Here is a 16,058-nt window from a genome sequence, read left to right as displayed (position 1 = left end):
AAAAAAGCATTTTTCACATCAAGTTGGTGAATAGACCACTTACGAGCCATAGCCAAACTCAACACCGTTCGAATAGTGGCCGGCTTAACAACCGGACTAAACGTTTCATCACAGTCAACACCTTCAATCTGAGACCTGCCATCACAAACTAAACGAGCTTTGTGTCTTTCAAGATCACCATTAGCTTTTAATTTATGACGAAATAACCACATACAATTAACAATGTTCACCCCCGTAGGCCTTGAAACCAAATCCCATGTCCCCGTTTCAATTAAAGCACTATATTCATCACGCATCGCAGCATTCCAATTTGGGTCGGAAAGGGCTTGTTTGTGATTTTTTGGAAGTGGGGATCGAATGGTGGTAGATAAGCCATATTTAGGATTGGGTTTAATTATTCCGTGCTTAGACCTAGTTTGCATTTGAGGTGAAAGAGGCGGAGGAGTAGTCGGAATAATCGGTGTGTGGCCTCGAAGAGGTGGGGGTGTGTATGTGCGTGATGTGGGTGTTGGAGTGATTGGGTCAGTGGGTAAAATAGGAGTGTTGGGCTGATGTGAGTGAGGTGGGCTAGGAGGTGAGGAGGGGTCATTAATGGGCTACTGGAATTCCAGCGGGTGCTGGCTGACCCGCTGGATTGTGGAGGGGAGGCAGAGTGGATCGCAGCCCACTTGCGGTATGTGGGGTTGTGCCGCAGCCCATTTGCAATGTGGGCTGTGTACGGGGTTTGTGAAATAATTGATGCAATATTGGTTATGGATCATCAGAAGCTAGAAAATCATAATCATGTGATTGAAAACTAGAGATATTTGTAAAAGGAAATGTGTTTTCATCAAAAGTGACGTGGCGAGAGATTATAATTTTACGAGTAGTAATATCCATACACCTATATCCCCTATGGTCGGAAGGATAGCCTAAAAAGACACATGGGGTGGAGCGAGGGGCAAGCTTATGAGGCATGGTTGCCGACAAATTTGGGAAACAAAGACACCCAAAAACTCTAAGATGGCTATAAGACGGGACAACCCCAAATAAAGCTTGAGACGGAGTAATGTGATTGAGAGTTTTGGTAGGTAGAATATTTAGGAGATAAGTGGTTGTCTCCAGAGCATAATGCCAAAATGAGGGAGGAAGAGAGGCATGAAACAATAATGTACGCTTAACATTTTTAAGAGTTCGAATCATGCGCTCGGCTTTGCCATTTTGAGAATAAGTGTGAGGACATGAGAAGCGGAAAACCATTCCATTTTTGACACAAAATAATTTGAACGGGTCGTTATCAAATTCACGACCATGATCACTTTGAAAGGATTTAATAGGGCGTTCAAATTGAGTTAGAACATATTGTCGAAAATTAAGAAAGGTTTGATAGGCTTGAGACTTATACACAAGAGGAATGGTCCACACATAATGAGTAAAATCATCCAAAAGCACTAAATAATATTTGTGACCTTTTTCACTACGGATAGGAGAAGTCCACAAATCAGCATGAATGATATCAAAAGCAGAAACAGTAGTGCTATTGGAATTAAAAAACGGCAATCGAGTATGTTTTCCTAATTGACAACCTACACAAATAGTGGAGTCGAGCTCCTTATTACAATCAATCAAATTTCTACTCCTAAGAAAATTAAAAGAAGGTGCCCCGGGATGTCCTAAGCGGTTGTGCCATGTGGTTGGGGACAAAGCTGTGAGAGAGGTGGCTAGACAAGTTGATAATGTTGTGGTCAGTGGATAAAGGTCCCCGGTACTATTGCATCTGGTTATTAGTTTCCCTGTTCGAAGATCTTTCACATAAAAACCATTGGGATCAAACTCTATAGACACGGAATTATCAGAAGTAAATTTTTTAACAGAAATTAAATTTTTGATAATTTGGGGAGCTAAATAAACATCACGTAAGGTAAGATATTTATTTGCAATATTAGAGTGACCATAATCCGTTATTGGAATGCGTTGACCGTTACCCACTTGAATATAATTAGAAGTGCTTAAATTAAATAGGGGTAAGAGATTACCGACATTGTTTGTCATATGAGACGAGGCTCCGGAATCCATGTACCAAGATGGGTCGTAGTTTTGAAATCCCATCGTTGCAAACGCATTGCCTAGCTCTGTCGGTGTCATGGTTGGACCATACTCCGAGTTTGAATTAGCAAAACCGGGTTGTGACTGTTGTGGTGGCCCAGAATAATAGGCTTGTTGTTGAGGTCGTTGTTGCTGCACTGGATTAGCAAAACGTGGCCCAGCCCACTGCTGAGGATGTGGGTACGGTGGCTGACCCCATTGAGGGGGGGCTTGCTGGGCCTGATTTTGTGGGCCGATCCACTGTTGAGGGGCGCCCCATTGTGGAGCAGCTTGTTGTTGTTGTTGATAGTGTTGCTGCTTCTGTGGTGTACCTCGACCACGACCTCTGCCTCGCCCCTTGCCACGTCCCCTGCCACGACAAGGTGGTGGGCCACCACGGCCGGCCGACTGCTGCTGCTGGGACGTCGACTGGGCAGGAGATTCGGACTGTGTTGGTGCTCCGATTTGTGTTACAAAAGAAGAAGCCGGAGTGCTTGTGTCATTTGCTTTACGAGATTCTTCGAGCAAAAGACGGGATCTAGCAGTTTCAAAAGAAGGCAGTGGTTCCGTCTGTTGAATCATAGCAGCCACTGTATCAAAATCGGTATTGGTAAGTCCCGAGACCAAGTGAATCACCATCTTTTGCTCCGACACCGGTTGATCAACATTGGCCAATTGATCTTTTAAATTCTTCAATTCACGGCAATATGAAGAAATATCTGAAAAATTGGATAGATGCAAGGCGTTGAATTGATTTTCAAGATATACGGCTCTAGTAGTTTTATTATCTTGAAAAATCGCCTTGAGTTTATCCCAAATTTGCTGAGCCGTAGCCCCTTTTTCTAGAACCGTTTCAAATAAATCCTTAGATATTGTGCCATATATCCAGTTCTTGACAATAGAGTCAAGGCGTTTCCACATGTCATCTGATAAATCTGTCGATTTAGGTGTTTTAGAGTCAATGTGATCGAGAACATTGTATGCGTGTGCATGACACTCAAATAACTCAACCCAGTTAGAGTAATGGACTTTCTCCCGATCAAGAATAAGAGGAATAACATTTTTGATATTGTTAACACCTAAAGCTGGATGATAGTCAGAAGAAGTGGAATTTTCGTCGCCCATGATGGCAGCAAGAAAGTTGGTACACCAATGAAATCACAAAGAAAGGAATTGGGAACAAAGTATTAATTGATAAATAAATCAATTAAGGTAGTGGAAAGAAGGCAGATGCACCAAAATAAGACTTGCCGTGGGAAGGAGACAAAGAAGACAGGAATGGTGGCTAAAAAAATAAAAGTTTGCGGAAGCTAGATCGAAACCTAAAGCTGTGATACCATGTTAGAGGACCATCTCAACCAAAAGCTTAAACAAGGAGAAAGAGAGAATTAATCAGTATTCTACTTGTATTTCATATGATGGAGGTATATATATATAGTACAATAATTGATAGGGTTTGCTTGGAGAATAATAACCCTAAAATCTAGAAAGTTATGTAATAATAGAAGGATATAATGGACATTCACAAATATATTTCATAACATATAAAACACACACGTTAAAATAAGTTATTTTAGAGTGATAGTGAAGGATAACTTAGGTGGTTAAAACTCCGATCCCTTCTTAGTTTGATTCTCGGATCGATCTTCATCACTCGCCCTTGTGGCAAGCATGACTTAGACCATGTTCTTTTTAGTTTTTGGGCAGAGCAGCAGAGCAGATTTAAGCATGGCAGGGCTTTCACATACAACAAAGCACGACAGAGCATAACATATTTCAGTAAAGCTTCCACACACTGCAAAGCAGATTTTAGCAGAGCAGAGTAGATTTCAACAGAGCAGAGTAGGGCAGGACAGAGTAGAGCAGAGCAGCTTTAAAGAACAGGGTCTTACTTGTATAAGATTATCCATACTATTCCCTCAGTCACATATCCCCACTAAACTGTGATAAATTGAGAATGAATATGTCATGTTTAATTTGTTTTGAATAATTTTAATTACATAATACTTTGGCTACTATGATTAATGTGTAAGAAAAAGTATAATTTTGTGGAGTGTTGTTAGATTTGTCTCGATTTAATTTTCAATACATCAACTAATTAATTAACTTTTATAGTTTTTACGTACATATCGATTATTGAGAATAATAAAATAAATTGAAGATTAAAGTCTAGGAAGAATTAATTCAATATACTAGTACGTAGTATTAGATTATTAGAGAAACAGAAGAAGTATAGTACAAAGACCAACCTATTTATATGTATGTGCACAAATACACTACGTTGAGATAATATGATTAACACGTAGTATCTTTGATGTAGAGATATTACGTAGAAATATTATATACTTGTATTAGTAAATAAAAGGGGAGAATATTAATATTATATTACAAAAGATATTATTCAAAGTCTCAAAGATATTAGCATATGCATATGATTTGATTGGATAATAAAGGACATTCCATCAATGGTGAAAAAAGATTCTAAAGCTTCATAATTCTTCCCCATTTTCTAAATGTAAAAATCTGATCGATTTGGCATGTTATGAGAGGATAGAACCAAATTTAGTATTTGTAGTGGATAGAACCAAATGTATTTGGCAAATAAACAAATATGACATAGTATTTAAACTAATCAACAGAATTGAATAATGAATTAGAGATGTGTATCTATTATTAAATGTAAACTATATCAAGAGTAGCATGAGAGTTTATAACTTTTATTATTACATTAATAAGACGATGATGACAATTTATTACTCATGACTTTATGAGCTTTGAAATTAAAGTAGAAAAGGCTAAGTAAGATGTGAAGTATAAAGCCCTTGCTTAGATGTTATGGACCTTTGTTAATAAGTGCCTTGTGAAACAACCTTGATTAAAAAAGAGTTAGATGAAACCTCAATAAAAAAAAAAAAAAAAAAAAAAGTTAGATTATGTATCATTAGAGCATAAATAATGGGAAATGATAGAGATAATGTAAAGACTAAAGAGTAGATAAGTAGTCATAGTTCGTTGGTGCACATGACACATTAGTGTTTAATTGAATTGATGTATCATGTATGTGGAGGAAGACTTGAGGAGAGTAAACGAACCAATTCAATGTGACTAATATAAGCTAATAGGAACATCGGTGTGATTGACAATGACAAAAAGATAAGTTTGACACATCATGGTTGACATAATGGTGAGTGGCGTCGGTATCAAGGAGCCAAGTTATGGGCGTTGCTAGCTAGTTGTAATAGAGGCATGGGTTTATGTCGTAAGGAAAGTGAGTGGCAAAAAAAAAAAATGGAAGTAGAGTGGATGGTATAAGCCATAGTTGACGCAATATTGTTCCTAGTTTGCATTTGAAGGTTACAACGAGGGGATTATGAGTAGGTACAAAGAGTGAGGGATAGCTTAGTTGGTTAAAGCTTCCCTCCCGATTTCACAGAATCCTAGGATTATGAATAGTTATGGCATTGTTGTTGTTTGAAGCATGCATGGAGCTAGATTTTGTTGTTGTATGCATGGAGATTTTGTTGGTAGCTAGATTGAAAATACAAAATAAAATAAAAAGGTTATGGAATTCCAGGCCACTACTCTGATACCATATATATGTGAGGGAGAATGAATAGGGTCATTTTTATATGATAGTCACATTACATAGTATAATATAGTACAAAGATCAGTCTAAATATGTGCACAAATAAGCTAAACTACGTTAGTAAAGTAGATCATTCACATCTTTTGTATAGAGACATTATGTACATAATAAAGGAGGATATATATACCTTAATTGTAAAAGATGCAGCTAGAGTCAAAGATATTACATGCACATGATTTGATAAATCGACCATATCAAGATATAATCATGATATTATCTTCTACAAAAACAACGTACTAATAAAGGTTAGTAAAAGCCCCTCATAGGATTTATCGATATGATAGCTAGCTTAGACTAGTATATATATACAAGTCAATTGAATTTCACAAATCATATTTCATATAAACAAAAACATCTAAAAACCCCTTGTAATTAAAAGGCATAAAGTTTTATCATCTTGCTAAAATGAGCATTCTTGTATCCAAATCTTCTTCATAATCAATTTTTGTGATTCTTATATTCCTAGGGTCTATTAGGCCGGTATACCCAAGTATTGATTTGGATCACTACGATTTAAATACTGGTAAACCTGTTTACGATATTGATGTTAAGGTGTTGCAATTTGCTCAAAATATAGAGCATTTGGAAGCCGATTTCTTCTTGTGGGGTGCGTTAGGGTTTGGCCTTGACAAGGTTGCCCCAGAGCTAACCCTTGGTGGTCCACCTCCAATTGGGGCTCGAAAGGCTAACCTTGACAATTTCACTCAAAATTTTATCAAAGAATTTGCTTATGAAGAAGTTGGACACTTAAGGTACGTAAATTGTACCCTTCAATTCATATGTACTCACAAGTCATTTTTGATGGTGTATAACAGCAAGTTTTATTTTAATAATTAAATTCACGAATTCTCTCATAAAAGTGCCATTACAAGTATAACGTAAAGATTATTCCAACTAATCAATTAACATGTTAAATTAATTAATTATCATATACGTGCATTGCACGAGTACATAATAACCTAATTTATAATATTCTAAATGTTTATTTTAACATTATAAGGTACTCTGAATTGTAATCATGTTTATAAATAAAATTATAATGGAAGAATCATCTATTTCCTGTAAATTACTTCTTTTGCTTTATTACATTTGTGACATTTGAAAGTAGCAAAAGAAAAAAGAAAAAAAAAAGTGTTTTCTGTGTGTCCGGACATTCACTGAGCAACATCCTAACTGTGCTTTTACACTACGCATAAACAGATATTCCTAAAAATAGAGTAAAGTGAAAATTTATTATAAAATCATGCGCAAATCATGTACTTAATATTTATTTATTCTTGATCTTTCCATATTTCCTGGCATTACACTTAATTTCATTTGACTTCTTAATACAATTTTATGAACAAATATTTTGGCTTAAATTCAATCCAAGAGTAATCCTAATATGCAAATGAACCATCTTTAAAATAAAAATTACTAATACAGAGTAGTAAAATAATTTGATCCATGCATCCCACGGGTTAAATACTACGGAGTAGTTCACTAATTTTCATAATGAATGATCATACATTGTAGTAGAAACTTGATCGGTCAGGGATTGACTTGATATGATGTATTGATGTGTGTTAGTTTGCCGCACGGTGTGACTGATCTCCTTTTCGTCAGAAAGCACACACCAAAAAAAGTGTTACATAAAAGAAAAAGTTAAAAGTTAAAAATTAAAAATTAAAGTGGAAAGACCAGAAATTGATTTTAGTGGCTGCTCGTTTAATGGTGGCTTCATTTCCATGCTTTCCAAGTATCCAAATTCTACACTTCTCTCAATTCTTCAATCATGCAATTCTACACAAAAATTGAAGCAAATCCACGCTCATTTTATAATTACTGCCCAAATCAAAGACACTTTCCTCGCAACAAAATTGGTCGAGACTTTCGCTGTTTCGGCTCGAAACATCGTTTATGCTCATCAAATCTTCAATCAAATCAATTCTCCGAATTCATATTCATGGACAACTTTAATCAGGGGTTATTGCGAGGCGAAAACCCCTGAAAAAGCTATTCACAATTATCGATTAATGAGGTCTAATGGGGTTGAAGAGAACAGATTTACGTTTGTTTTTGTGCTTAAAGCTTATGCTATGAAATTGTGTCAAATTGAAGGGAAAATGATACATGGGATGGTTTTGAAACTGGGTTTTGATTGTGATGCGTTTATTAATAATGCATTGATTAATTTGTACTCGAAATGTGAAGATTTTAGGAGTGCACGTAAGCTGTTTGATGAAATGCCTGTGAATAATGTTGTTAATTGGAATACATTGATTACGGCGTGTTTTAGTTGTGGGGATTTGGAAAATGCACGGAAGCTGTTTGATGAAATGCCTGATCGGAATGTCGAGTCGTGGAATGCTGTGATTGCTGGGTATTGTAAGTTGGGTCAAGCTGATGTTGCTAGAACTTTGTTTGATGAGATGGAAGAGAAGGATTTGGTGTCGTGGGCGTCGATGATTTCAGGTTATATTCAGTGTGGATTTGCAGCAAAAGCTTTGAAACTTTATAAGGAAATGATGTTTGTAGGGATCAAGCCGGATAGCGTGACAGTTACTACTGCTCTATCAGCTTGTGCTCAAATGGGAGCATTGGATATGGGAAAATGGATTCATTCTTACATTATTCGGCATAAGATTACAACTGATGTACATTTGGGTACCGTGCTTGTTGACATGTATGCTAAATGTGGCAGTATTGATGTAGCTATGCAGCTATTTCGCGACATGACCTATAGGAATATATGCACTTGGAATGCGTTGTTATCAGGGCTCTCAGACCATGGCTATGGTTTGTCAGCATTGGAGCTTTTCAGGGAAATGAAGTCTTATGGTGTGGCACCAAATGATGCCACTTTTGTTGCTGTGTTATCAGCTTGTAGTCATGTTGGCGAGATTGATGAGGGGAGGGAGCAATTTAACAGGATGCAGAGAGAGTTCAATATTACACTGAAGATTGAGCATTATGGGTGCATGGTGGACATCCTTGGCCGAGGGGGGCTTGTGCAAGAAGCTAAGGAGCTTATCAAAAGCATGCCTATGAAACCGAATATAGTCATATGGGGAGCTTTCCTGAATGCCTGCAGGATACATGGTTATATGGATATTGATGATGACATAGTTAGCGTTCTCTGTCAGTTAGCTTCAGAGGATGGGGGAGCTCATGTGCTTTTATCAAACATTTTCGCGGCTAAAAGTGACTGGAATTTAGTGGAGGGTTTAAGGAAGAAGATCCGTGAAAGTATATCTGAGAAGAAAACTCCAGGTTGTAGTTCAATTGAAGTGAATAGCACGGTTCATGAGTTCTTCGTAGAAGACAGATTACATCCTAAATGGGTTGAAATAAATGATATTATCATGGGGTTAAAACATCATTCACAAACTGAGGATCATACTTGAGAATCGTTTTTGCTTACTCGCGCAGTATGACAACAGATATGGGAAGGCACGGAAATTCCAGTGATCAACTGATCGTGCTTGTAAAGAGGCAACACAACCTTGGAGTAATGCTAGCAATAACATACTCGTAGTATATAGTGTTAGACTGTTGAAGACTTAGGTGAAGCAATTTGTGTGAACTTTGAACAGATGACTGCATTTTTTGTTGAAAATCTTGCACTTCTTCTGATCCATGAATTAAAAAAACAGATTTAACTACTACTTGTATGTCTTATGCTAAGTCGTTGAAAGGGTAAAATTTTGGTAGAATACTAGAATTGCATTTGTATTGTAAATTGACATTCAATATTGTATTGAATGATATGACTATGACCTATAAGGCTATAATTATTTTTAATACCAGTATAAAGTTTTGACATTGCAACTTTGTATTTTATGTTGAACACTTGAAATAAATTTTCAATCCATATTGTATTGATGTGTGCATGTAACATTAGTCCAAAATTAAATTCAATTTAGGTATGGTACTATAGTCGGATACTTTTTTTTGTTACAGATAATTTCAATGCTATATCTTATTGCATGGGTTTATCTGTACATGTAATATTAGTCCAAAGTTATAATTCACCTATGGTATGGAGAGGTAGAGCTGATGGAGTAGTGACATGGTTTTAAAAAAAATAATAATAAAAAAAAAAAATAAAAATAAACTAAATAAAGTAGTGACATTGCTTCCATCTCGTATCTTTGAGGTTTAGGGATCAAATCTTAGGGAACTCATTTAAGGGATTTCCTTTTTAATGTGTTCTATTGATCTCGGCATGTAAGATGTAACTTTTCAATAGTTAACACATCGCTAGTATATTTCGTGGTCGATTGATCTTAATTCTTGAGTGGACAAGTCTTTCTAATTCAAAAAAATTAATCGTCAAATTCAAACTTCCTCACTAAAAGACATGTTTAATAGGGAAATAATAAGGTATACGTAGGAACGTAGCTTTTCCCGCCAAGAAGAACACAGAGAAACTTGAGGAGAGAGAAAATGGAGGTGAGTGTTAGCGGGAACGCACTCAAAACCTTTGCTCGTTCCATCAACTGCCTTGCTAAAATCGGCAACGAACTCGCCATTCAAGCTTCTTCTTCTCAGGTTCTTTCACTTTAATCTCCAATTTCCTATTTTGTAATCAATTTTTTCAAATATATGTTTCTAGGGTTTTGCTCAGAAAAAAATTCCTGTAATTTTGATTAGTGAAGTTTTTTGTTGGAATTCATCTGAATTAGCGTCTAATTATCAGTATATTTGATTAGTGTAGAAATTAACACCTTTTTAATTAAGGTTTTGTTCATTTGTTGCTTATTGTGCTGTCTGTTGGAAATTTTGATGAGTATTGATTGAGGATTGATTTCTATGTGTATGATTTGTTGATTGGATTTATCTGAATGCAGCTTGCTTTCTACACTCTTAATGCATCCCGTTCTGCCTATCAATCGATATCGTTTAAACCCGATTTCTTTGATGTTTGCTCGGTTCCTGGTAATCAGCAAGTTCAGTTTAGCATCCTCTTGAAGGTAGTACCTTGAATGATTTAATTATGGACAATGAGGAAAAGTCATTATAAAAACATAAAATAACTTTTTGATTTACGCGAATGATGTTTTTCATTTCGATATTGTTAGGCTGTGTGTGCTGTCTTAAGGACTCCTCTTTCAAACATTGATCATTTGAAGGTGCATTTATTGGATGCTGATGCAGCTAAAGTCAAGTGGACATTAGATTGTGTTAATGGTAATCGATTTTATGTAACATTGATGGTGATTATGCTGTAGATAATGTGGGATATTATTCTTACTCCTTTTTTCTTCTGTGGAATTGGGTAGGCATGAGAAAAACCTATTGGATTAACTGTAATGTGGAACCCGATATTCAGCATTTGTCTCTCGACAGGGGAAGATTCACTAGTAGCTTTGTCGTTAGGCCCCGTGATCTCAACAGATTGCTCTCTAATTTTCAGTCTTCTCTTCATGAGATCACCATTATTGCTACCGAACCATCCTCTATTCCTTCAGAAGCTGAAAGCGAGATTGGTGGGAAGGCTGTAGAACTTCGGAGCTACATTGACCCTACAAATGGTATTTCTTCAAACATTTGAGTTTTCAAAGCTGATCTTATTATTATCTGAAATTCTGCGTGTTTTTAATGTTAACCTGCTAAAATGCAGATAGTGGTTCGTCCTTACACACTCAGCTTTGGATAGATCCAGTGGAAGAATTCCTGCAATATGCTCACACTGGAAATCCGGTAGATGTTACGTTTGGTGTTAAGGAGTTAAAGGTACATTGTACATTCATACATGTGCAATCAGTACTGACCTATATAATAGTGATTTATATTGTTACATTCGACTCTTGTATATCATTCTATCAGTAACTGAGAATTTCTCTCAACATCCAATTTCAGGCATTTCTTTCCTTTTGTGAGGCCTGCGAAGTTGATATCCATTTGTTTTTTGACAAGGCTGGCGAGTAAGCTTTCCTATCTGTTAAATTTATCACTGTTCTAGATGATACAGGAGAATTCAAACAGTATATATTACTTCATAATTTTAAAGTACACACTTTTGTACTCAAAGATAATATTTGCTCAATTTGATATGATATTTTTAGTCTTTAAGATGCTATGGTAAATGAATACTTTGTGATCTTATATGGTTTTGATTTATCAACTGAAGGGCTGAAGGCTTCTTAGCACATGATGTGCAGATATTAATATTTTATTACACTATTAATATGTCATTTATTAGTCTCTTTGAAAATTGCATTGGCTCTTGTAGTCTGTAAAGATGAATGTGAAATGATTGGTGAAACTGCTGATGAAACAGGCCTATTCTCATGACACCCAAATTTGGTTTGGATGATGATGGATCTACTTCAAACTTTGATGCCAAGCTTGTTCTCGCAACAATGCTTACATCACAGCTGCGTGAAGGAAATCCAACTGGCCCTGTTCCATCAGATGGAGCCTTGAACGGAAGGGCTAATAATGAGACAGGACCAGAAGCTCAGCAAGAAAGATCAAGGGTACAGGCCTCTGCTCATGCATCTGAGCATACTAAAATATGGTCTGACCTTTCAGGTATATGTTGATTCACCCTTGGAACCTAAATATTTAAAAATTAAAATTATAAAGAAAAAAAAAAAATCAGTGACAGTAACTTGGTTGTTAACAAAACAGCAAGTGGTCCCAAATCTGTCGGTGGCAGTGGAAGTAGGCCGGTTCAAGGTGAAGGAAACACCACTTCCAATGAGCAGAGGGAACTTCAAAAGTTTGATGAAATGCAAATTTCAGAGCATCCCCCTGGAGGAGAAAATGCCGCTGGTGGTCCAAATTCGTATCCTTTGCACTACTCCCATACCTTTGAATATTATACCTTCTGGTTTCTTTGATTCTCCATTTGCTTTATGTTTAATTTTCACCACTAATTGCTGGGAAATGAGTCACTTGAGCTGATTGTATGTATGCATGACTATAAACGTGTGGTATCATTTCTAAAGAATTAGTTAATTAACTGGCATGTTGTTCCAATTTTCATCACTTATGTATTAGAGTCAGTTAGGTCTATTCAGCAAGCCTGATACAACAGCTTATTGCTATGGTATGTAATACTGCATCGGTTGAATCAGTTAACTAACTTTTGGACTAGTGTGTATGTTGATTATGCTCAGCAAACAGCTTCAAAAAATATGAGCTAGCTGTTTGACTAGTTTTGAAATAATCTACAATTGTATATAACACTGTATTTGAAATTTTTTTAGAATTTTTTCTTTTGTGTTATAACAAACTTTCAAGCTGATTCAACATTGGGCTTTCCCAAGAACATCTAATTTGTTTAACTAACTGGGGAACTTTCGTTTCTCAACAAGCTGCTATTTTGCTTTCAACTACCTACAGCTATTTTAGCCTAACAGAGCCCAACAGTGGGTAGGAAATTTTGTTGAGTGCATGACTGTTAATCTAGCTATTAGCTCTTTAAAAACCCCTCATGGGAGTATATCATGATGTTTAAAAAGGTTGAAATTATTTAATTTGTTCCAAAGATCTTGATTGGATTTTCTTAATTAAGCCTTTAAGCTCTCATCATATGGAAACTGTACAACGGGTGACGCATCAAGGTATATAAATGCTTTAAATGTTGCAATTCGAAACTAAATTCATGTATCAAAATGTTTGAATATAATCATTCTTGCAGGGTTGCAAGAAAAGGAGGAAGGCTTTTCTCAACGCCATCCTAGGAATTGGGTAGATGCAGATGAGGATGAGGATGAAGAAGACAATGAAATGTGTGTACAGTCTACACCACCATACTATGAAGAACAGTGAGAGTAATGGGTGACCGCTCTTCAATTGTAACTTTTGTAAGCCAATTGTCTCTTCCTTTGAGTGGATTGATTGATCTTTAATCATCCTTAATTATTTGATTTGCTTACTAGGTTTAAATTTTTGAAGTGCTGGTTAAGATCTAAAAATGCTTTCAATATAATCCGTATGTTCGTTTGGGCATCTATGATGTTACCTTTTGGCATTAATTAGGCAGCTCCTAGTTCTTTGTTCCTTTCTCATGAAACAATCTATTGTGACATGCTTACCACTTCTATCAGTCATACTCCCAGTAGCCCTGAACAGTTAATTTTCTTACATAGAATTGAAAAGCTTTTTATTTGGATGTGAACCAATATCAAGTACAAAATATGAATTTTGTGTGAGTTGTTACCATATGAGGGAATAGAATTTTGGCTTATGTATTGTTATACAAGTTTAGTCAAGATCGTAGGCAAAAAGTCATACTGACAGAATGCAGCTATCTGATCTTATTTGTATTAAGATGACTTAAGCAATACAATACATTGATTGATTCATTCATGTATCTTTCTATTTTGCTATATCTGTTTCTGCACAAAGATGGTCTTTTCTTGTTCAAAAGAATGATGGCAAAAGGACCCTCCATCCTCTGATTAAGAAATACGGAGTACAAATCATTAATTCCAAACTTCATGATTATTTTATTCTCAGTATATAGTAATTAAGCACTTCTCTAAGCATTGGTATCTTTGTCAAGTCCAAAATTATATAGGTCTCTTAGTCTCTTACAATAGCAACTTTTATTCGTGTTGATGTTTGCCAGATCATGGAGGTAATGAATTTAAATTGGTGGGCAGCTTCAAGTGGGGGGTTTTTGAGTGATGCATGATGAAGACAGATTGCACACACACACACACTTTCAAAATCGATAATGAAGTTTCTAGGAAGAACAATACTTTGTCAAACTGTCCTTGTCACTTTATTACCAATCCTAACATCTTTTTAATCCTCTTTTATGTCATCATTTCAGATAATCTACAATCAAAGTAGTGGTTCTCCTTCTGTTGGCCTTATCTTATGAACTTTGATGATATATCCCTTCTGAAACTTCGCTATAATCCAATGTTCTGAACTGATAGATGACATCCGAGGAAAAAGATTTTTTTGTTTTGTTCTAGGTGCTGGCCTTTGAAAGCTCTGTTTTATTATATTTGGGTTATTGAAAATTTGAAGTATGCATCTAGAGTAGTACTTCGTATTTAACATGCTAAAGATATTGTTTTACTTGTCTGAACTGAAGAATGCCTTAATTAAGCGTTTTTGCAGTTTCCTAATGGAAATATTCTTGTGACAGCAGATATCAGAAGGCGAATGGCTACATATCATTCGACTCTGATGTAGGCATGATTATATGATTCATGAATCATGATCATATAAATATATGATGAAACCTTTTATTTAATCATTTTTGTTATTAGAAGTAAATAGTTTTTTAATGATGGTATGATAAACTGAGCTCATCTAGTTATTGTGAATATATGTGATTCACCTGGGAATGTCGACATGAATTTGTATTGTAACCTTTTTATGAAACAGATTTTGTTGAAGTGGGTGTTGTATACTTGTATTACTTGTATTTACTCATGTTTCAGCACTATGTCCAATGAACTTTACGGCTGAAATTTTGTCAAATCATATGCGACTCAATCATATGCTACTCACAAATTGAATAAGCTTTTTTTAAGGATTTTTTATCCCTTTATTGTTTGACTTTTGGAACTTTCCTCTAACATGAGTAGTTTTCTAATTATTCCTAGAATTTTATTTTTTTCCTTATGGAAATTCCAATGTAAATATAATTAAATTTTGAGAAAAATATTTTTATGGTATCCATTTTCTTTTTTGTCCTTTTTTTCTCAATTATTTATAATAATCAAATCGTACTATACAATTTCACTTAATTGTTGTAATAGTTTTTCAATTATTTATATTCAATCAAATCGTACTATACAACTCTTGTGAGGAAGTTTTGTGATTGTAAAATCAATGACAAACCATCAAATAGTATCTTCACTCTTTAAGATTTTGATTTTAATAATGTAATTTAAATTAGTAATATGGCAATGAAATGAAATATATGAATCAATCAATTGTATCAATTAGTTATACAACTTTTGTTAGTTTAAGTTAGTTGTCACATTAATATGATTTAATTTTGGACAGATGGAATATATTTACAACTATTAAAATCTGAATACAAGTATGACCAAGTAATTAAAGACTTAGATTAACCAAAAAATTTAAATAAAGATAGATGCTTAGATACTTCCTGATTAGGTTTAGATTTTAGAAGATCAGAATCCAGAATTGTGTAGCAAACAAGTAACAACCGTAGAAGCTTGTGGAGAGTATTTTTCATCAATTTATATTAGTAATCAGATTTCAAACAACGATATTATGAAATGTGGACCCATATCTTTAAGGGTCAATGATTGGTTGAAATACTCATTGCATATGTACGTATTTATATTAACTTCACTTCATACGAAATACGAGTACAGTATATGCTATGAGTAACGACTTTTCTAGAGATGACATATTGACA

General features: G+C 35.3%; 2 protein-coding genes and 1 pseudogene across 6 annotated transcripts; 2 read left to right on the top strand and 1 right to left on the bottom strand.

Annotated features, from left to right (window-relative positions):
• Positions 1–750: 750 nt before the first annotated feature.
• Positions 751–3,189, bottom strand: LOC145627569 (uncharacterized). Its single transcript, XM_081679939.1, has 2 exons — positions 2,016–3,189; positions 751–1,565 (listed from the first exon to the last, which is right to left on the bottom strand). Exons 1-2 carry the CDS (start codon positions 3,187–3,189, stop codon positions 751–753), a joined length of 1,989 nt encoding a protein of 662 aa, XP_081536065.1.
• A 2,121-nt stretch (positions 3,190–5,310) lies between these two features.
• LOC145627568 (pentatricopeptide repeat-containing protein At4g18840 pseudogene) lies at positions 5,311–9,096 on the top strand (annotated as a pseudogene).
• Positions 9,097–9,896: 800 nt separating this feature from the next.
• On the top strand, positions 9,897–15,307 carry LOC145626558 (uncharacterized). Of its 5 annotated transcripts, none has more exons than XM_081679011.1 (11): positions 9,897–10,243; positions 10,543–10,665; positions 10,774–10,882; positions 10,975–11,226; positions 11,316–11,428; positions 11,555–11,619; positions 11,976–12,229; positions 12,329–12,485; positions 13,226–13,266; positions 13,344–13,509; positions 14,811–15,307. In XM_081679011.1, exons 1-10 carry the CDS (start codon positions 10,139–10,141, stop codon positions 13,472–13,474), a joined length of 1,350 nt encoding a protein of 449 aa, XP_081535137.1. In that variant the 5' UTR covers positions 9,897–10,138; the 3' UTR covers positions 13,475–13,509; positions 14,811–15,307. The 5 variants fall into 5 exon arrangements, with proteins under 5 accessions (XP_081535137.1, XP_081535138.1, XP_081535136.1 ...); XM_081679012.1 differs by having other exon boundaries at positions 14,808–15,307; XM_081679010.1 differs by lacking the exon at positions 14,811–15,307 and having other exon boundaries at positions 13,344–13,914.
• The last annotated feature ends 751 nt before the right edge of the window (positions 15,308–16,058 follow it).

Source organism: Chenopodium album, chromosome 4 (assembly GCF_948465745.1).
Source record: "Chenopodium album chromosome 4, dcCheAlbu1.1, whole genome shotgun sequence".
Lineage (NCBI taxonomy): Eukaryota > Viridiplantae > Streptophyta > Magnoliopsida > Caryophyllales > Amaranthaceae > Chenopodium > Chenopodium album.
The sequence above is the reverse complement of the archived record's forward strand: the minus strand, read 5'-3'. Positions and strand labels throughout refer to the sequence as shown.